This window comes from Podarcis cretensis (genome assembly GCF_951804945.1).
Source record: "Podarcis cretensis genome assembly, chromosome: 4".
In the NCBI taxonomy this organism is placed as follows: domain Eukaryota; kingdom Metazoa; phylum Chordata; class Lepidosauria; order Squamata; family Lacertidae; genus Podarcis; species Podarcis cretensis.
In genome coordinates this window covers 77,299,806-77,322,115 of record NC_137173.1, presented here as the reverse complement: position 1 = coordinate 77,322,115, position 22,310 = coordinate 77,299,806, and the positions used below count along the sequence as shown (strand labels likewise).

Below are 22,310 nucleotides of genomic sequence, written 5' to 3'. Positions count from 1 at the left end.
CGCGGCACCTTGGTCTCCTATGCTGGGGCGGGCGGGCGGGGGGGGGGAGCCAATGCATTGCCTTCAGTTTCTAGTTAATGCAGGTGTTGCTTTAAACCACACGACGGCGCTGTTCTCTTGCAAGCTAGCCAGCAGTTGCTTGTAAGTCTCTTTGAAGAAGTTAACTCCCCCGCCAACTTTAATAAAATAAAAGAAAATATGGGGGGGGGGGGGGTAGTAAACCCTGCCTCACATAATCAATCACATGACACGGAACACACAAACTATTTGAACGGCAATATCCTTCAATTTTGGGGGTGACCCCTTCAAATATTTTATTAAAGGTAAAGGTAAAGGGACCCCTGACCATTAGGTCCAGTCGTGGCCGACTCTGGGGTTGCAGCGCTCATCTCGCTTTATTGGCCAAGGAAGCCAGCGTACAGCTTCTGGGTCATGTGGCCAGCATGACCAAGCCGCTTCTGGCAAACCAGAGCAGCGCACGAAAACGCCGTTTACCTTCCCACTGGAGCGGTACCTCTTTATCTACTTGCACTTTGACGTGCTTTCAAACTGCTAGGTTGGCAGGAGCAGGGACTGAGCAACGGGAGCTCACCCTGTCACGGGGATTCGAACCGCCGACCTTCTGATTGGCAAGTCCTAGGCTCTGTGGTTTATCCCACAGCGCCACCCGTGGGGGAAGGCAAGCGGACCTCAGCCCCTAGGAGTTGGCTCCTATGCCCCCCTCCAGTCAGATTTAGGGGAGCACGGCTAGTTCGATTGCACAGAGTGTCACAGGGGAGCCACAACTATTATTTAGAATGGAGCGTGCATGCCCGCATTGGTGCCCTAACTGTTCCCCTACCGAAAATGCCACCGCATGCCACTGACCTCTGCCCTACAACGCTGTCTAAGGGGGCTGGTGGGAGTTGGAGCCCAACAACTTCTAGAAAGCTCCAGGTTGAGAAAGCCTGGGTTAGAGAGGAATGTTTTGAAAGATCCAGGACAGTGTGCAATAATTTGAAAAAGAGGGGACGGAAAATTCCTTCAGAAGTAGAAGCACCTCCAACCTCTCTCACCAACAGAGAAATGCAAAAAGCAAATAGTAAAGAGAACCCACACAAGTGACGCTGACACAAAACCCCACACATACACTCAGTAGAAGAATAGAAGCACTCGACGCCACTCCTCTCACTGCTCCCCCCCTCCACCTCTTTCCCCCTTTTCTTCCTAACCTGACACGATATGTAACACTAATGTCTCACAACAAATGAAACTGATCTGTAGAAAATGCAGCTTGAAAAAAAGGGACAATGCACGTGTTTTTGTTGATTAAGAAATCTTTCATTTAAAATAAATTTCAAGACAGCAAAATGATCTGCACGCTTTACTTCTTCTTTTCAAAATGTATTTTGAAGTGCTAGCCTGATAGCCACAAGCAACAGGGAACTGCAGGCCGCAAGCCAGAGTGCTCCATCCTTCCCCTTACACCTAGCAAAGAAATGCAACGGGCTGCTGTAAGAGGCCCACAGCGAGCTAGCAAACATTCATGCAAGCTAGTCGCTTTTGCGGGCTTATTTACAGCAAACCGTATGCAGGATTTGCTGTGATTGGCTTCTTTAAACGATGCCTCCATGGCATTTGGTATTCCACGTGCTTCCAAAAGGCAGTGTTGGGTGAGGATGGAGAGGCCATGTATTCTGCTCTCCATTTTATAGTTCCTTGCTGGTGAATGAGGTGCCTGAGAGACTCCTGCAGCCGTTCGTAGTCCCCAATTTCCTCCATTTCCAACAGAATCACTTTCACGTTATTTTGGATGAGGACGTTGTAGAATGCGATCTGATGCTCGTATGCAAAATGTTCATTCTTGGCCAGCCATTCTGTTAGAAGGATGATCAGTCTTCTGCTCTTTTGTATTCTACTTTCAATTGCACTAATAGCATCTGCCAATGTATAAAGTACGTAGTTAAGAAATAGCACAAGACCTTTCCAACTCTATGGTGCATGTTTCAGAAGGCTATTAAAAATCTATGGCTCAGAATATACCCACTATACCAACACTGGCCACTGCATCTAAAGTAAAGAGCACCAGCAGTGCAGTCTGTCTGTGGTTTTTCAAGTGGTTTCTTGTGACTCTTAGAATCAGAGAGTTTGGAAGAGAAAGCTAGAGCGTCCTCATCAGATGGCTAGCTGGGCCTCTGCTTGAAGACCTCCAGAGCCTACCATGCCAGAATTGGACTATTTCTGGCGCAGCTTGAATTGAGCCTTGTCTACTAAGGAAGAGCCCCCACCACAAGCAGGGTTTGCTTTCAGTGATAAATATAAATTCAGTGCCAATTGCAAGCCTTGCTTGCAGAGGAACAATTGGAACGCACTCTAACACGCCTTTGATGCCAAAGATCACCAGTGTTGAAGCAATGATTCTTCAACATCAACTTAATTGGACTGGTCATGTTGTGTGGATGCCTGATTATCGACTTCTGAAGCAACTACTCTATTCCGAACTTAAAAACTGAAAGCGTAATGCTGGTGGCCAACAAAAGAGATTTAAAGACTCTCTCAAGGCAAATCTTTAAAAAAAGTAGTATAAACACTGACAAATGGGAAACACTGGCCTGCGAGCGCTCCAGTTGGAGAACAGCCTTTACCAAAGGTGTCATGGGCTTTGAAGACGCTTAAACTCAGAACGAAAAGGAGAAATGCGCTTGGCAAACCCTCATAGTGATCAACTCCCGCCCAAAAACTAATGTTCCCACTGCGGAATGATGTGTGGATCCAGAATTGGCCTCCACAGCCACTTACAGACTCACTGTTATAACTGTGTTTATGGAAGACAATCTTACCTGACTACAAATGATCGCCAAAGAAGAAGAAGAAAGAAGAGTTTGATGGCTGTGGCTGGGAGCCGAGGAAGGAAGAATGCCAAACAAACAGGCCTTATTTGACCTGTGAGCTGGAGGTTCCCTAGACCTGTTCTAGATTATATTTTATTTCAGCTCCCATCATATCTGACCATGAATCAGGCTGGTCCAACAACACCTGTGTAGGGCCACAGGTTCCATATCCATGATCTACCATACTGGAGCTCTGTGTAGACTAGCCTTTATTCTCAGGCTAGTAGTGGTATGTAGCTGAGATCATGGCAGTGCAATTTGTAATTCACAGCTTCTTTATTGCACAACAGCTTACCTTCTCCAGGGAACACGTCTCTCCCATAAATGCACAATCTATACCCGCATTGTTTTTCTAAAATCTCTGGTAGAATCTGATGAACAAAAGAGCCCATAAAATTATTTTCATAAGTGTCATTTGTGGGATAGATAACATATGCATCATGTACTTTACCATCTGCGAAATAAAACAAGAAATAGATGCAAAGCTGAAGTATGAATTTTAGAAAGCTGTTATTTTTCAAGCTAGAAATGCAGAATTCATTTGGTTGTACAGGTTAAACAGCCGGATTACAGATTATTAGCACGCCTGTTTGTAAATCATGTACCATATATGCAGCATGCTTAGCACAATTTTTAGAATTTACAAGCATGAAAAGAACACGGAAACTAAAACCTAAGGTTCGAGATTGGTTGCATTACTATCAGATAAATGAGACGTTTAAACAGGACAGGAAAATAGGATTTCAGAAAGAGAAGTCAAAATTAGAAACAGAATTGTTGGAACCCAATACTAAGAATTTATCAAGAATGTATAACTTGCTGTTAAAATGGAATACACAGGATGAAACGATGAAATCAGCTATGATCAAATGGGCACAAGATATAGGTCATGATATTATGTTTGCTGACTGGGAACAATTATGGACCACCGGTATTAAATTTACTGCATGTAATGCTTTAAAAGAAAATATTATGAAAATGATATACCGATGGTACATGACCCCAGTCAAGCTAGCAAAGATTTATCATTTGCCTAATAATAAGTGTTGGAAATGTAATGAGACTGAAGGCACTTTCTACCACCTTTGGTGGACCTGCCCAAAGGTTAAAGCCTTCTGGGAAATGATCTATAATGAAATTAAGAAGGTCCTTAAGTGGACTTTTCCTAAGAAACCAGAGGCTTTCCTTTTGGGTATGGTGGGCCAAGTGGTGTTAAGAAAGGATAGGACTTTCTTTATGTATGCCACTACAGCAGCAAGAATTTTACTGGCAAAGTATTGGAAGACGCAAGAATTACCTACTCTGGAAGAATGGCAAACAAAGGTGATTGATTTTATGGGACTGGCCGAGATGACGGGCAGAATCCGGGACCAGGGGAAAGAGACAGTGGAAGAGGACTGGAAGAATTTCAAAATATATCTTAAAAATAATTGTAAAATTGAGGAATGTTAAGATGTCAGCGGGTAAGAAGTAAAGAATTGCAGCAGTAAACAAAAAAAAAAAACTTAAGAAATATTTACGAAAAGGAATTAAGACAATGGACTTAAGGGTTGCTAAAGAATTATTAAACAAGGATGCAGGGATGGGGAGGTATGGGGAAGTCAAAGAAAAAAGGTTATGAACCGATGAGTATGAAGTTATATTGTGTTATATTGCTGTTTATTATCTGTGTGGAAAATTAATAAAAATTATTATAAAAAAAAAAAAAAAAGAAAAGAACACGGATAGACTTGAAATTAACCAGCCCATTGAATGTGAATAAAGTTGCATGCACCATAGCATTAATTGTGCATATTTGTTATACTACAGTGGTACCTCGTGTTACAGATGCTTCAGGTTACATACTCCACTAACCCAGAAATAGTTCCTAGGGTGAGAACAGAAATCGTGCAGTGGTGGCAGCGGGAGGCCCCATTAGCTAAAGTGGTACCTCAGGTTAAGAACAGTTTCAGGTTAAGAACGGACCTCCAGGCATAGCTGTCAACTTTTCCCATTTCTTGCGAGGAGTCCTATTCGGAATAAGGGAATCTCCCTTTAAAAAAGGGAAACGTTGACAGCTATGCCTCCAGAACGAATTAAGTTCTTAACCCGAGGTACCACTGTATTTAGGATTATTATATCAAATTAGTAAAGCTTTAAAAAAAGTAGTATAAACACTGACAAATGGGAAACACTGGCCTGCGAGCGCTCCAGTTGGAGAACAGTAGGGACGCAGGTGACGTCCAGTAGGGACGCAGGTGGCGCTGTGGGTTAAAGCCTCAGCGCCTAGGGCTTGCCGATCGAAAGGTCGGCGGTTCGAATCCCTGCGGCGGGGTGCGCTCCCGCTGCTCGGTCCCAGCGCCTGCCAACCTAGCAGTTCGAAAGCACCTCCGGGTGCAAGTAGATAAATAGGGACCGCTTACCAGCGGGAAGGTAAACGGCGTTTCCGTGTGCGGCTCTGGCTCTGGCTCTGGCTCTGGCCAGAGCAGCGATGTCACGCTGGCCACGTGACCCGGAAGTGTCTCCGGACAGCACTGGCCCCTGGCCTCTTAAGTGAGATGGGCGCACAACCCCAGAGTCTGTCAAGACTGGCCCGTATGGGCAGGGGTACCTTTACCTTTACCTTAGTAAAGCTAAAGAGGGGAAATGAATTCCAAGAACTTGAAAGCACAGTCCTTAGTAAGGGCAGATCTACTAGGAGACTAATGAAGCTTAAGCCTCAGGGCCCCTAATGCCAGAGGGGCCCCAGAAGCAAATTCAGTCCACATTGCTTAAAATCGTTAGGTCTAGTAGACCCAATTTGAGTTGCAAAACTCGAATTGATTCATTTTTTGTTGTATATGTTTCAACAATCCCAGAGTTTGAGAGTGAGTTGCACAGATGTTGTAAATGTGGAATTCTGGGTGGTGCACATGATTCTCTCCCCCCTTTTGATCTTCACAAGAAACCTACGAGGCATGTTCTGCTGAGAGACAGTGACCGGCCCCAGGTGAGTTTCATGGCTGAGTGGGAATTGGAACTCTGGTATTCCAGGTCATAGTCCATTGCACCACACACTTCCAAATTCAAAGGAAGCAACTGCCAAGTGATAAAATCAACATGTTGTGTGCCTTCTGAAGCAACTTGATCCAATTTAAGCCACTCCTGGTACTGCCATCAAAACAGAGTTAGTTCATCATTTCCCACCCATTATAGCTATTCATTGCTCTGCTCCCGGAAAGCAAATTTGCATTCCTCTTGTATAATAATAACAATGGTTTTTTAAATTTAAAATGTCAATCCTGAAAAGCTTCTCTAAACAGAGTTGCCTTCAAATGTCTTCTAAAAGTCAGATAGTTGTTTATTTCCTTGACATCTGAAGGGAGGGTGTTCCACAGGGTGGGTGCCACTACAGAGAAGGCCCTTGTAGTGTGACATCCGCTCAGATCCATACAACCTTTTATCAAGTGGTAATTCACCATGGTGAACATCCAGCTACATAAGGAGCCAGTCATCTGTAGATCATGGATAAATTCTTGGCTCTGGGACATGTAACTGCTCATTACTGCTTGCACAAACTGTGCATTCATAACAAAATAAAAAGATTCCTTCCAGTAGCACCTTAAAGACCAACTAAGTTAGTTCTTGGTATGAGCTTTCGTGTGCATGCACACTTCTTCAGATACCTGAAGAAGTATCTGAAGAAGTGTGCATGCACACAAAAGCTCATACCAAGAACTAACTTAGTTGGTCTTTAAGGTGCTACTGGAAGGAATCTTTTTATTTTGTTTTGACTATGGCAGACCAACACGGCTACCTATCTGTAACTGTGCATTCATACTCACCATCCCTGGAATTATTGCAGTTAAATATCCTTCGGACACATAAGACAATGTCAACACGAAAAACATGGTAAACCATCACCAAGATCATTGTAAGACCTGCTAAAATAGCAAACACCACAATCACGTAGGTGTTGCTATGACCTGACAAAAAGAAAATATAGAAGATTACCAAAAATATAAATATATCCTGGGCTCTATTTTCAATCACACCAAGCAGCAGCGAAAGTAGAGATGCTAGAATAATAAGTCTGGAGTAGACTATCCGGGATGTCTTGTGTCATGAGGAGGGGAGAGCTGGAGCTCAGAGCCAGCTCACATGCTTTGCTGGGAAAGCCCTTCTCTAAAACTGGGAGAGGTGTTCCTCTGCAGTGCAGACAATACTAGAAGGTCTAATGGGCTGACTTCCTGTCTAAAGGAACTTCCTGTGATGACCTCACTTCAATTAAACCCCAGGCCACCACTTCCCAGAATGAGTCCTCCCTCTGTTCCATTATTGCTAGTCTCAGTTCCTGTCACTGCGTATTGACCCTCAAAGCAGCCAAGGTGTATTGATTTGTGTACGTAGTAACTGTTAGACGTTACCAAATGGGGTCTGAGTTCTGTGGCAACTTCCTGGAAGACATTTGGCAATGTAGTTCTGGACTCTTTAACCAAAGCACTGCAGGTCTGGGCTTGTGTAATACATAACTATTAAAACTGGAGAGTATCCACTGGTCAAGATGGCATTCTAAGTGTTTCTTATCAGTTAAAAACATCGAGCCAAAACAGCCACTCCTCCAGTGCTTGTTCTCCAATTAAAATATATGACTTTTAAGCCCACATAGAAGAAAAACAGATAAAACAGATATGCTCCTTGCCTGTACATAGCAATTAACATTAAATGTTGAGCCAACTGACTTTAAAATCTTAAAACTGTTCAGGGAAAAAACAAATTAAAACTATAACAGACTATGTATATCCAGGACCAGCAGCCTTACTCATCACCATCTTCACCTAAAACTCCAGCCTATGGTGAAGATTTACCTCTTTGCCCTGAATTGTGACACTTGAGATACATATTTTCAGGTCACTTTGTTATTGTGACCGCAATTTGTGTGAGACTGTCACAAAATGTGTTCTTAAATTGCTGTAACCCTGGGAGCGTATGATGAAAGGCAGGTAGGAAATCATATTTATAAAAGCAACAAATAATCAGTGGGTCCAAAAGCACAATTGCGGCAGGGAGACATCTTTGCCTGGTGCCTCAGAGCTGACACTGGCAGATAAGGAGCAGGTTAAACCTCCTTAGGAAGGAAGTTCCACTACCCAAAAGATGGTGGACAACTCAAAACAGAGCTTCTGAGAAAGATTTTCTAAGTACAGGCTGGGTAGGGTCATATTGGATTGTTGAATGGTTGTTTCATACAGTGATTGCTCTAGAAAACACACCATGCTAGTGCTTCTGTATCTTGACTGATGATTCTCTATTGTCTCTGAAGTGAAATTCAAGGATTTAATAATAAATCTCTGAATGGATCGAACCCTTCAAGTCTCAAAGGCCATTTTGGGACAAGGCCAATCATTTAATTTTTGTGGTGACTGGGATTCTTACCATCTCTACAGCTAATAAAGGAACTCCTACTAATCTAGCCTATGCAAGAAGCCTAAAGGGTAGAGAAAAAAGATTGGCATCCTTAAATTGGCTGTACAGTGGTATCTCGGTTTTCGAACATAATCCGTTCCGGAAGTCCGTTGCAATACCGAAATGTTCGGAAAGCGGAAGCCTCAAAACGCAAGCCTCAGTACAGAAAACTCAAAATGGAAGCCGCGTTTCCTGTTCAACTTCAGAGGCACGTTCGAAAACCAAGGCACTTACTTCCGGGTTTTCGGCGTTCGAGTTCCGAAACGTTCGACTACAGAGGCATTCAAAAACCAAAGTACCATGTGGCAAGGAGAACTTGGAGAGCATGATTTTGATCAGACAAACAGCAAGGAGGGAATGGGTGCCCCTTAGATTGCAACTCCCACCATTCCAGATTACTGGCCATGCTGACGTCCCACTCAATTAGCAATAAAGGATTTGAAGATATTGCAAAAGTGGTGGCTTACCCTGGTAAACTTATCATACATTTATAGGAATGTTTTAGCAGCTTGTTGGAGGGGGTGTAGTGATAGGGGTAACTATAAACATATGTGGAGGGGATGATGGGATTGTAGTCTCAAAACATCTGGAGGGCCAAATTTGAGGAAGCCTGTGACCTGGCCTGTCCTCCCCAGTTGGGTGAGCTTAGCTGCAACAATGGCCTCCACTTCCTGGCACGCTTTCTGGCTTCCCCATGGAAGCCGCTATGAGAAGGAAGAGGAGGCAGGGTGTGTGGTCCACAGCTGCCACCCTTCCTGCTGCCTTTGGCCACCAGCTCATCTGCACAGTGACTACACAGTGTCACACACACACCCCACCCAGCGTTGGACAGGGGGCTTGCTTGCCACTGATGCTACTCATTGCTGGTGGGGCTGCAGGGATGGCAGAAGGCAAAGGAGGGGAGCGACTCTTCCTTGTATATTTCAAATGCACTCTTCACAAACTAGAGTTCCCAGGCCAGAGATGGCTGCATGTTCTGATTCGCTTCAGGTGTCAACATGTCCTGAGCTGCCCCGGTGACTGTGCACACATATACCCCTGTACCCTGGCAAACAAGTTGCATAGGCCTTGTTCCAGCCACTTAGAGGCACTCGAGGAAGGCCAAGAGCAGGGATGGTGAGAGAGTTCTGGTGGGAGAGTTCCGAGGGAAAGATAGGAACAACGTCCTTCTTACGCTTTGAGATTTGACAGTTGCTGAACAAAGAGAGGATTAAAATTCTTCTCACCTTCGCCTGTCCATTTGGGCACCAGTGTCACTTCTGTTGTTTCAAACTCCAGATCATTGGCCAGGACACATCTAAAGGTTAAGCTGAGGTCTTCTTCCCTCACTTCTGTGATGCTTAATTCAGCCTCCGCAAACTGTCCTTCGCCAGGTACCATATACCTAGTAGAAAGAATGTCATTCGAACCAGCTCAGCTTTGGCAACCTAGAAGTGGAATTTGCTTCACTTGGCTTGCAACTGATTTTTTGTGATATTAAGCTCTTATCGTTTAATATGCATTTTTGTAAACTACTCTAGAAATTCTGGCAACATAAAAAATTAGCTAATTAAATTATTTCTCCCCTCCCCCACCTCCTAACAATGGACATCTTTTTACTTACGATTTATTGGATGTAACAAAGCGGTTGGAATCGTTTGCTTCATCGAATTCCCAAAAGCTTATGGCTATGTCTTGCTTTCCGTGGCCCAGCCATGCCTTACATAAAAGTTGCGCAGGAGAACCTAGAGGGATGAATACATACATCATCAGCATAAAATTAGACCCGCCCCCCGCCCCCCCAGGTCATCTGATGAAACCGAATGGGTGGAGATTTAGGACAGACAAACAAAAATAAACAGCTGAAGAAATAGTATCATTACCAATCTCTACTTCTATAACATCACCATTCTTTGGATATAAAACTTTAGGAGGTGTCAGTAAAAAGGAATCTGTGGAAGAGACAGAGATAGAAAACATTAGAATAATGTTTAAGCTGTGATTTCACAATTTAGAATTATAGCTTATATCCATAATATTTTCCAAGTTATTTTAAATACGGCATCACTTAGATTACTTCAGTGTGATATCAGAAGAGTAATCCCTATTGCTTATTTTCAAAAACAAACCAAACCAAAAACAACTCAACCCCACAAATATAAATTAGGATTACTGCTGAGCTCAACTCTAGTAGAATTCAGGCTGAATTTTGGACCAGAACATTCAGAGATTACAGGGAAGATTTTCCAAAGCCATTTTGGGACAAAATTGTAGCGAGGTAAAGGTAAAGATTAAAGGACCCCTGGATGGTTAAGTCCAGTTGAATTCAACTATGGGGTGCGGCGCTCATCTCCACTTTCAGGCCAAGGGAGCCGGCGTTTGTCCACAGTCAACTGTACGGGTTATGTGCCTAGCATGACCGAACTGTTTCTGAAGCAATGAACACAGTGACGTAAGCCAGAGTGCATGGAAATGTTGTTTACCTTCCTGCTGCAGCAGTAACTATTTATCTACTTGTGCTGGTGTGCTTTCAAACTGGTAGGTTGGCAGGAACTGGGACAGAGCAATGGGAGCTCACCCCGTTGCACAGATTCGAAATGCAGACCTTACAATTGGCAAGCCCAAGAGGCTCAGTGGGCTCAGGTGGCGCTGTGGTCTAAACAAAATTGTAGCAGCTGGAAGGAAGAGTTAAACCTTCCTTCTCAAGCACTTCAGTCCCAGTCAGAAAACCCCTCTGCTTCTGGCTACTTCTATGGCACACTCCCATTGATGAGAGCGCTGACCACACAAACTAATCAATTTACACGGCAAAGACAATTACAACCCGGGGTTGTTGTTTTTCAGCGGGAACTTGCCAGAACTCAGTTCAGGTGGGCACCATTGCCATTATAAGAGAACAAGGGAGGCATTCATGGTGAGTTCCAACACCTTCCCCCCCCCCCTAGAAAAATAGAACTGGTTACAACTGTTAGAATAATCACGTCAGACAGAAATATAGAACAGCATAGAGATTCTCCGCTATGTCTCACACAGAACAAGAACAGACCAAATGCTGGAAGGCTGGCATCCAAAACCTCTTGTCCCAATACCAATTACAAGATCTTCAGGTGACCATGAAGATGGATAAGAGGCACTTAAGAGACTGTCTCTTTAGGTCTGATGCAGAAAGAGATCTAACCATGATTGCTTCTACCAAGAGCTCACCATGGTTCCCACTTATCAAAACAGAGCATGCCCAAACCAGATACCTGACAAAGCTCCCACTTGCCGTACCAAGAATCGCTTTTACAGAACTACAATTCCAATCGATGCCCTCGGCGGTGTTGGATGGATGGTACGGCAAAGCAAATTAGAAAGAGAGACTCTGTCTGCGTGGACAACCCTGCGTCTAGGACCGGTGCCATTATTTATTGCAGCACCCCCTGTTTATGAATGGAAGACATTTGAATAGGGTGGAAAGGGTGAAATGGCTGCTGAGCAACACTGACAACTTTGTTGTAGGATGTGAAACACAAGAGCAGTCAAGTGCAACATTCCTAGAGTGAACATGTTTGTACATGGGGAGGAATATTTGTCCAAGCAGCAGGAAAACTTCCTGATTCCTTCTGGGCTGGGACAGACTTCCTCTGCATGTGAGGAATGTGGGTGTGGCCTCACCTGTGCAGGTAACAACAAAAGCACAGGGCAGGGCAGCCATCTCTCTCTTTTTCACCACATGCATCGAAGAAACAACATCTACTAAGCCAAAGATGCCCTCTTGGCTTCCAGCCAAGAGAGGACAAAGGGACTGTCTTCTTATGAGATAGATTCCAAGTGTATGTTACTTCATTAAGCTAAGTCTGCCTTCTGAGATCTGATTGTGAACAGAATGTGAGTAAACTCTTTTTATACTTTTGTAGAAGACTGTGTCGTGTCTTATCTTTTATGAGGGAATAAGGGGAAAATACCAGAACAGTTATTATAGAGGCTTTAGAGAGCCTGAGCAAACGCATCCACTGCAAAGTTTAAAAATAAGGGGAATGTTACTCTGCTGAATTGTGGAACTTGTTAACACAAGTTGGATAAGGATATAATCAGACAATATATCCTCTCCTGCATCCCTGAACATTCCCGCATTTTTTACTTATAAAGTAGCACTCTATGCACTGGCAGCTAAGAAGATCAGGAGGGAAGAACTAGATAAAATAGCAGTCAACTGCAAAGGGGATTCGGATATTTAATTACGCACATCTTACCTGAGAATCTTCTGCTATTCCATTCTATTTAATGCAACAAATGATTTTATGGTTTTATTGTATGTGTGGTGCCCAATGATTTTTATGGTTATTGTTGTGTGTTTGTTTTTTTTCTCCTTCTGAATGATGCCATGGCCTATGGTTAGTGCAATAAAAAGTTTAATTGAATAGAACAGCATAATACTGTAAAGACTGGCTCATCATTTAATACCACTTCAACACCAGTTTGTGCTAATAGAACCACACTATCTTTTTAGGAACCAAAGCAACCTTGGTATGTACAAACACACTACGAAATATTTGTTTGTTTGTTTGTTTATCGAAGAAGAAGAAGAAGAAGAGTTTGGACTTGATACCCCGCCTTTCACTCCCCTTAAAGAGTCTCAAAGCAGCTAACAATCTCCTTTCCCTTCCTCCCCCACAACAAAAAGGTGAGTGAGGCTGAGAGACTTCAGAGAAGTGTGACTAGCCCAAGGTCACCCAGCAGCTGCATGTGGAGGAGCGGGGAAGTGAACCCAGTTCAGCAGATTATGAGTCCACTGCTCTTAACCACTACACCACTGCTGGCTCAAACTGGTTAATGTCCACTATCATCTTACCTGTAATTGTAAAAGGCGTTGTTGCAGTTACTGGAAATGCTCTTCCACCATGGTGGTATGTAAACTGGCAAGTATAGTATCCACTGTCACTTTTAATTGCATCAGAAATGTAAAGGATGTTTTTAACCGCTTTGTACCTTGCTCCATGAAGAAGTTTACAGTCCTAAAAAACAGAACATATATTCATTTTTCACCACTGTTTAATGACTTATTAAATATTACTAAAGGTAAAGGTAAAGGGACCCCTGACCGTTAGGTCCAGTCACGGACGACTCTGGGGTTGCGGCGCTCATCTTGCTCTAAAGGCCGAGGGAGCCGGCGTTTGTCCGCAGACAGCTTCTGGGTCATGGGGCCAGCATGACTAAGCCACTTCTGGCGAACCAGAGCAGCTCACAGAAACACCATTTACCTTCCCGCCAGAGCAGTACCTATTTATCTACTTGCACTTTGGCATGCTTTCGAATTGCTAGGTTGGCAGGAGCTGGGACCAAGCAACAGGAGCTCACCCTGTCATGGGGATTCGAACCGCCGACCTTCTGATCTAAATGTGAACTCCAGTGTTGCGTGCTGGCAAGCACAGCCTTTTTTCCCAACCGGAACTCTCTGGAACTCAATCCCAGCACTTCTCAGTTAGGCACCATCGCCATTCTAAGAGAATGTGGGGAGTGTTCATGGTGAGTTCTGCCACCTCTGTCAATAAGACTGTAGTCAGAACAGAAAACTGAGACTCAAGAGGGAAGGATCAGCATGCTCAGAGAAGCCGAAGTTTCCAGAAGTTCATAATGCCTCTGCAAGTATACTATCTGCATACTTGGGGCCATGAGAAATTATAATCTTAAGGACATCTTACACCTTGACTGCTATAGCCGAGGAACCCAACCAAATGGTGCACAAATAAGTAACAGCAAACAATAAAATGATATTTTAACATTGAGTGCTGCTATGTATGTGATACCATATTGTCAACAGCCGCATAGTCCCTTATTGGGAAGGAAGTCGGGATATGTATGAGGAAATAAATAATGATCTACCCATGAACAAGACCACTGCCATTTCCAGGGCAGTGAAGGATGACAGAACTAGTGTGTGACCTCAGTGGTGGATGTTGGGGTCTGAAATTTAGTGGCCCTACACCTCTTGTGCTCCACTGCAAATCACAGTTGCATCGTACCTGGCACCCCTGAGGCTCTGAACCCATCGCACTTCCCTAAATCCACCACACAGCTCACTCAATAATATGCCGGAGAGTCTCATGGTCGTGAATTATACCTGTCAAGCCAGCCTGGGCATGAATGCTGAAGTCCTCCAAAATTTCAATGCCAAGTCCTAAATTTCACCTGCACAGTCAGAAAGGGAGTGCGCGAGCCTAACATCAGATTAATACATTCGAAAGTGGTTGTGTTCAACAGTTACTTCCAGGCAGAGGAGATGGCATCTCAGCAGGTAATTGAGACTTTCCCTTCTCATGCTCTAGAGGCGGCTGATGCTACACAGAGAACCTTCAAATCCAACACTGTCTCTCTAGAACCATACAGCCAGATATCGATGATACATACCTTGAACCACTTCGTATCAGATGCGTTTTCATAGTCATTATAGGAAGGGCAGAATATTTTAGCGGATCTAGGGCTTCCAGTTGTTTCCAAATAAAGAGCATCTTCATAATAACAAGTGCCTTCTATATTTGGATTTATTATGACACTCATCGTTTTAGGAGCATACCTGTGAATACAAAGCAACTCCCATATATTTTCTTAAGATATATTTTCTTAAGCTACTTTAAATGAATTCAAATCTCCAGGGCCTGATGAGCTGCATTCAAGGATACTAAAGGAGACTGCAGGTGTAATTTCAGAGCCTTTGTCTATTATCTTTGAGAATTCTTGGAGAACAGGTGAGAACTGGAGGTGGGCAAATGTTGCCCCCATCTTCAAAAGGGGGTGAAAGGAAGACCCAGGTAACTACCGACCAGTGAGCTTGACATAGATGCCAGGGAAGGTCCTTGAACAGATAATTCAACAGTCAGTCTGTGAGCATTTAGAAAAGGATGCTGTATTTACTCAGAAATAAGTCGTGCCAGACCAATCTGATTTCTTTTCTTTTTTTTATGGAATTACAAACTTGGTGGATCGGGGAAATGCTGTGGACATAATGTATCTTGATTTCAGTAAGGCTTTTGGCAAAGTCCCCCTTAATATTCTCATGAGGAAGCTGGTAAAATGTGGTTTGAATGTGGGTACCTGTTAGGTGGATTTGTAGCTGGTTGACTGACCGAGTCCAAAGAGGACTCATTAATGGTTCCTTGTCATCCTGGGAAAAAGTGCAAGTGAGGTGGGCCCATTCTGGGTCTGTTGTTCAACGTTTTTATAAATGACTTGGATGAAGGAACTGAGGGGATGCTCATCAAATTTGCATATAACACCAAACTGGGAGGGGTAGCTAATGTCGCAGAAGACAGAATCAGAATTCAAAATGACCTTAAAAGGTTGGGTGCAAGCTACCAAATGAATTTCATTAGGGACAAATGTAAGGTTCTGCACTTCGGCAGGAAGAACCAGATGCACAAACATAGGATGGGAGACACCTGGCTTAATAGCGGTATATGTGAAAAGGATCTAGAGGTCTTGGTAGACCACAAGCTTAACATGAGTCAGCAGCAAAAAAAAAGCTAACACTATTCTAGGTTGCATCAACAGAAGTATAGTGTCCAGATCAAGGGAATTAATAGTATTACTCTATTCTGCCCGTCAGACCACAACTGGAGTACCGTGTCCAGTTCTGGGCACCACAATTTAAGAAGGATGTTAACAAGCTGGAACATGTGCAGAGGAGAGCAACCAAGATGATCAAGGGTCTGGAAATGAAACCTGACGAGGAGCTCTTGAAGGAGCTGGGTATGTTTAGCCTAGAAAAGAGGAGACTGAAGCCTAGAAAAGAGGAGATGCTAACCATCAACTGTAGCCTAGAAAAGAGGAGATGCTAACCATCTTCAAATATCTTAAGGGCTGTCACATGGAAAAAGGGAGCATGCTTGTTTTCTTCTGCTCTGGAGGGTAGGACTCGAAGCAATGGCTTCAAGTTACAGTGGTACCTCGGGTTACAGACGCTTCAGGTTACAGATGCTTCAGGTTACAGACTCCACTAACCCAGAAATAGTACCTTGGGTTGAGAACTTTGCTTCAGGTTGAGAACAGAAATCGCGCAGTGGCGGCGCAGCGGCAGTGGGAGGCCCCATTGGCTAAAGTGGTACCTCAGGTTAAGAACAGTTTCAGGTTAAGAACAAACCTCCAAAATGAATTAAGTTCTTAACCTGAGGTACCACTGTACAAGAAAGGAGATTCTTGACTAAATATTCTGAAAAACTTTCTGTTCAGCAGTGGAACAGACTCCCATGAGAGCTGGTGGGAGTCCTTGGAGGTTTTTCAGCAGAGGTTGGATGGCCATCTGTCACGGATGCTTTAGCTGAGATTCCTGCATTGCAGGGGGATGGACTAGATGATCCTTGGTGTCCTTCCAATTTTATGATTCTATGACACATACTCACAGAAAGCTTTTGCTCATTTTTTACTTACTCAGGATGGATGCATGTGTAATTTCCATTGTCCTCAACAGATGCGGGCAGAAACCAAAGCTCATTCCCAGAAGCATGTATTCGGGCCCTTTTGTCTGTAGAGATGGTTGTATCACCACGCTTCCAGACCGCAGTGTCATGCACAGGGCACTTTACAACAAAAGCCTCACCTGCTATTGTAAGCCCTGCAAACATACGTATAGATTCAAAATTCCTTTGCAAAATATCAAGTGATGGGGGCTTGAAGAAAAACATTCTGCATACCTACATCAGGAGAGATTTCCTAGCTTGTTTAATGCTGCTGGTAATGTCATACTAAAACCAGTAACTGTGTCTTGGAAACAAATGCAAATCAACAACAACAACAACAACAACAACAACAACAACAACAACATTCATCTACATGTGCGCTCTTCTGGATTAAGAATTGCACTTTTGACATGGACATGATCCAGCTCATGAATCTTCCCACCATCCCAGTACAAAGTGCATCCCTATCAAAAGATCTATCAAAGCAGTTCAATGAAGCCCAAATAAACACAGTGACATAGATAGGCATCCATCTGCACTGGTAGAACCTGGTTTTCATTGATCAAATTGCAATGCTCATGGAAACTGGATTGGGGTGTTTATGTATATTTTAAGGAAATTTTTCAATAGTAATGGTGTTATGTCAGCGCCGGAAGAGGGAAAAACTTAAACACGTAACAGAGTTCAGCAGAGTTCCAAAAAATAGACCAGAGGCAATTGTACTTCATCCAGCAGAGCTTTACTGATACTGAAATCAGGCGTGGCCAAACTTGGCCCTCCAGCTGTTTTGGGACTACAATTCCCATCATCCCTGACCACTGGACCTGTTAGCTAGGGTTGATGGGAGTTGTAGTCCCAAAACAGCTGGAGGGCCAAGTTTGGCCATTCCTGGATACATAATGGTCACAAATCCAATGCAATCAGGATTGGCACAGTCCATTAAAAAATCCAGTTGCAGCATTTAAAATAAACTTACAAACGTAGAATAAGATTAAACCTTAGCACTAAGCATACAGAACTGAACATAAGAACAAAGGAAGATGAAGCAAGAATGGGAGCCCAGGCTCCTCATTGCCTTACTATAAAAGTCAGCATGACCGTGACAGAAACATAACAGAACCAGTTTAAAACAGCTGAACACAGCTTCCCAGAGAAATAACCCAACCATTAGAAACCTTATTCCTGTTTCTCCCACATAGAAATAAACCTTTCCAGAACACTCTTGAACTAACCAGAATAGGAAATATTTCTACACATCAGATTAATACTTTCTGCACTAAGAAATGAAAACTGACAAATGGATGTCTAGATCATTCTAGTTTAGACACACAACTGTGACCAGCAGTTCATTCAACAGAATGAATCAATCATATTCAAGGTATTTCTGTGAGTAAAATCAGCGCAAAGTAAGACTTACAGTATTGCGGTTTCCCAGCAATAGCAGAGAAAGCCATGAGCAAGATGAAATACAAGAGAGTCATTGTGTTGCTAAATTGGGGGGGAAAGGGAAACACATTAGAAAAAGTAAAAAAAGAAAGCCCTGTTATTTGACTCTTCAAAATTATCAGCATGCTGAAAGAGAAAGATCTACATTTTTTCAATTGGAAAGACATTGTTTCGCAAAATTCCTGGGATTCGGCTGGCACCTGAACAACTTGTGCCTTGTTGTATTGAATACGTACTTGCACAGCATTTTGGTTTCAGCTCAGAGACTGATATTCAACACAGCGAGTAAAAAAGACAGCTCCATAACTAATGATGATGATGATGATGATGATGATGATGATAATAATAATAATAATAATAATAATAATAATAATAATAATAATTTATTATTTATTATTTATACTCTGCCCATCTGGCTGGGCTTCCCCAGCCACTCTGGGTGGCTTCCAAAAAAATATTAAAATACTGTAATACATCAAACATTAAAAGCTTCCCTAAACATCCTCCACATTTCTTTCACAGTAGCACTTTTATCTTCTTTGTGGAAATCCCCTCCCACTTTCCGTTTTATGAAATAAGTTAAAATATCTGTTTGTGAACTGCTTAGTAGCTGAATGTTGGAACCGAATGTTCCAATATTCAGAATCATGATTCAGATATTAATATAGGATCTGGCTATAAGAAAATAATATCCAGAGCTGAGACTGTCCTGCTGGAATATCTAGAACGCAGTACACTGGCTGCATACACACCCCACATTTAAGGCACATCCCCCCCCCCTCAAGAAACCTTGGAACTGTTGCTTACCCCTCAGAGTGCACCCATAGCAAACTACAGTTCCCAGGACTGTTTAAGTGGGGGATGTGCTTTAAATGCACAGTATGCGTATACAACCACTTACTATTGCAATGCTACTGTCCATGGTGTCACAACAGAAATGAAAGTTGTGCAGCCATCAGCCAGCTGTTGAAGCAAACCACCTTCATTAATTCATTCATTTTATTTGTATACTGCTTTTACACACACACACACACACACACACACACACACACACACACACTCATGCTCCAAGCAGCTTACAAACCAAGAAACATTACAAAACAAGTTCATAACAACATAGCAAAGCGAAATAACAAGATTATGTAATGATCTTATCCGAGCATTTCCGAGTGCAAGGATTATCTCAACGTTTTTCTTTATTTATGAATTTATAAGCCGCTCTTTACGACAAAGTATAACAAGGCAGAATACAACATATCCTAATTAATTATTATAATATTATTATTATTGCATATGACCCACCGACTGAAGAGTGCGAAATGGAGAAACTTGGCAGGTCTCCTGTTCCTCTTCCTTTCACTGAGATGCTTAGCTGATCCAAAACTCTAAAGGGTTTTCATTATATCTATAGCTGAGGCTCCTCCTCCTGTGTGGTTTGTGAACTTACCAGCTATCAGTGTCATATGAAATGCTGTGCAGATAAGGATTTTGTTGCGTAAGCAAAGCAGCCACCTCCTCAAATTGCAAAATTATTTCCTGAACTGATATTGTTTACAAAAGTTCTGTGCTTTCCCATCTCTCTGCTGAGCGGTGGCAAGAGCCTAGGGGGGTTCCAGGGTCTGTGCTTCTTTGGAGAATTGAGACACAGCAGAGATAGTCGTAGATTTAAGAAATATGGGTTAATCACCTATTTACACCTTCAGTCTCAGGGAGGGAGTCCAGATCTTACAGCATGGTCATTTCAAGAGAGAATTGTCCCCCACAGCAGTGCAGCCAAGGCATCTCTCCCAGCCAGCCTTCCCAAGATGGATCCCGGACTCTTTCTCCTTCTCCTTCCCAGAATCCCTTGCTACCAGACTCCTTTTTCCTGTCACTTCAACATCCCCCATCACCTTGGCAACATCTGTCTCCTCAGACCAAAGGATTGCTCTCAGATAGCCTATCAACACTTTTTGTCATGTTAACAGATTTGCTCTTCACTAGGCCAGCCAGGGATTCCTTGTCTGGCCCAGTTCTGCAGCTAGAACTTTCTTTTTTTTTTTTTAAATAATATTTATTAAAGATTTTCAAATATAACAGAAAAAGAAAAACATCCAAATTTAAAACCTAATTTTCATTGGCATCCTTCCAGGACTTCCCCTCCCCTCCCCCTCTTGTATTCCAATTCTTTCAAATAGATTCAACAAATTCTTACCCCAAATTTTAAAATTATTTATCATTGACCCAATTTAAAAAATATTTTCCCATCCCCTAAAATCGACCTGTTCCCTTCCACGAGTTCCCCTCTTTAATATGCAATACAGATTAAAATAAACAGAAAAATAGAAAAAAGAATAAAATGTAATTTAACACCCTTTGGATTCCAAATTTCCCTCCCCCCTTTCCCGGTTGGGTTCCCAATGTCCGTCAATATCTACTGTCATCCTGGAGCTCCCACATCTAAACCACAGTCCTTCACCAGTCCGCTTTGCCGTCTTTTTATTAGTCTTTGCCGTCTTTTGGTCATCTTTGATTTCACATGTCCAATCTTGGAAGGAGTCTATCTTCCGACTTTGTCCAGTTCTTGTTATTCTTGTTGTTCTTGTTGTTCTCTCTCTCTCCTCCTCTTTTTTTTTTTCCCCGCTCTCCTGCAGAAATGTTCTAATTCCAAAAAGCTTCTAATTCCTCTGCAGAGGCTTTGTTATTCAGGAACAAAACATTACGTCAAGTCCCTTCCATTCTTCAATAGATAAATCTATTGTCTCCTTTAGTGTGTAAACCTCTGTAGACAAAATAGTGTTCCATTTCTGCAGTTTCCCAGGAGATAAAAAGTCCTATTCAAATTCGATGCCAACAATACTTGTAGTGTCCCACAGCTCCTCTAGAGGGATTATAGTAACTCAGTTTCCTTCCCGATCACACCCAACAGTCAAAGTAACTTATTATTCCTTGTTTTAAACAATTTATATCCAATTTGTAACAAATGTGACCAGCAAAGTCCTCGTAACAAAGTTCTCTTTTTGTTCTTCCACTTTGACAGCTCCTTTGACAGCTGTCAAAACCTCTATTTCTCCTCTCCCGGCGCTCTTACGGATCGCTCCCGGGGTTTCGGGGGGGGTTGCCTTTTAATTCACATTCCACTTTTCTCCTCCAGCCCAGTCTTATAATTTTCCATCGCGAAGTTAATAATTTTATCAAAAAAAGGTTGCACTCGATCTTAGTTGTCAAATCCTTTGCTTTAGCTCCTCTACAACAGGGGGGAAGCTGACTTCCTTTTTGCACCTCCCCCGCTCGCTCCGAATTTAAAAAGAATTTTTCCCCTTTTTTAATCCAAGTTCCAAATACTCACGGGTTATTCTTTTAAAGTCCAAATTTTCAATGGAAGAAGTCAGCGCTCTCCGTCGAATGGCATGCGGCTTCACTTGGCAGGGGAAGCGGAGGACTCACAGCACCACCACCACCCCCTGTCACCCGCTCCACAGCCTTTAAAAAGGCTCCTTCGCGGGTCGGGGGGACGCAAACGGTGCCCACCGAGTCACCATGCCCATGGGTTTCAGCGCCCATGGTTTTTGAGGGTCCCCGCGTCGCCGGCACGGTAGAACCCAGCCCCTGCTGAGCAGGCTCCCTCCGGAGCTCGGAGGGAGTCCGCCATTCGGCGATGGCGCCAACCCGGAAGTCCTCTGCAGCTAGAACTTTCATCCATATACCAATTAATCAAAAGCCAACCATTTATTAATTTCTAGGATTTAGGGGCCCCTTCATGGATCACTGCCTTGCCGTGACGAAGGGGCTTGAATAACTCTGAGAAGCTATGAGCTATGCCGTGCAGGGCCACTCAAGATGGACAGGTCATAGTGGAGAGTTTTGACCAAACGTGATCCACCTGGAGCAGGAACTGGCAAGCCACTCCAGTATCCCTGCCAAGAAAACTCCATGGACAAAGACAAAAGGCATATAAAAGTTATGACGCTGGAAGATGAGCCCCTCAGGTCGGAAGGTGTCCAACATGCTACTGAGGAAGAGCGGAGGACAAGTACAAGTAGATTCAGAGCTGATGAAGCGGCTGGGCCAAAGCCGAAAGGACGCTCAGTTGCGGATATGCCTGGAAGCGAAAGGAAAGTCCAATGCTGTAAAGAAAAATATTGCATAGGAACCTAGAATGTAAGAACCATGAACC

The 22,310-nt window shown here is 43.2% G+C and overlaps 1 protein-coding gene across 2 annotated transcripts; it reads right to left on the bottom strand.

The window, feature by feature from the left end:
• Positions 1-1,394: 1,394 nt before the first annotated feature.
• On the bottom strand, positions 1,395-21,884 carry IL1RL1 (interleukin 1 receptor like 1). Of its 2 annotated transcripts, XM_079972805.1 has the most exons (13): positions 21,803-21,884; positions 19,457-20,157; positions 19,056-19,117; positions 18,126-18,196; positions 16,680-16,863; positions 14,664-14,829; positions 13,108-13,270; positions 10,157-10,225; positions 9,898-10,018; positions 9,521-9,678; positions 6,674-6,814; positions 3,166-3,324; positions 1,395-1,919 (listed from the first exon to the last, which is right to left on the bottom strand). In XM_079972805.1, the coding sequence occupies exons 4-13, from the start codon at positions 18,187-18,189 to the stop codon at positions 1,555-1,557; spliced, it is 1,590 nt and encodes a 529-aa protein (XP_079828931.1). In that variant the 5' UTR covers positions 18,190-18,196; positions 19,056-19,117; positions 19,457-20,157; positions 21,803-21,884; the 3' UTR covers positions 1,395-1,554. The 2 variants fall into 2 exon arrangements, with proteins under 2 accessions (XP_079828931.1, XP_079828930.1); XM_079972804.1 differs by lacking the exon at positions 19,056-19,117.
• Positions 21,885-22,310: the final 426 nt, after the last annotated feature.

Coding starts and splice junctions, on each gene's coding strand:
- IL1RL1 (XM_079972805.1), bottom strand. CDS start 18,189: ATGACTCTCTTGTATTTCATCTTGCTCATGGCTTTCTCTGCTATTGCT. Junction 16,864..18,125: donor TGCTGGGAAACCGCAATACT/GTAAGTCTTACT, acceptor GTATGTTTGCAG/GGCTTACAATAGCAGGTGAG. Junction 13,271..14,663: donor CTGATACGAAGTGGTTCAAG/GTATGTATCATC, acceptor TCTGTTTTTTAG/GACTGTAAACTTCTTCATGG.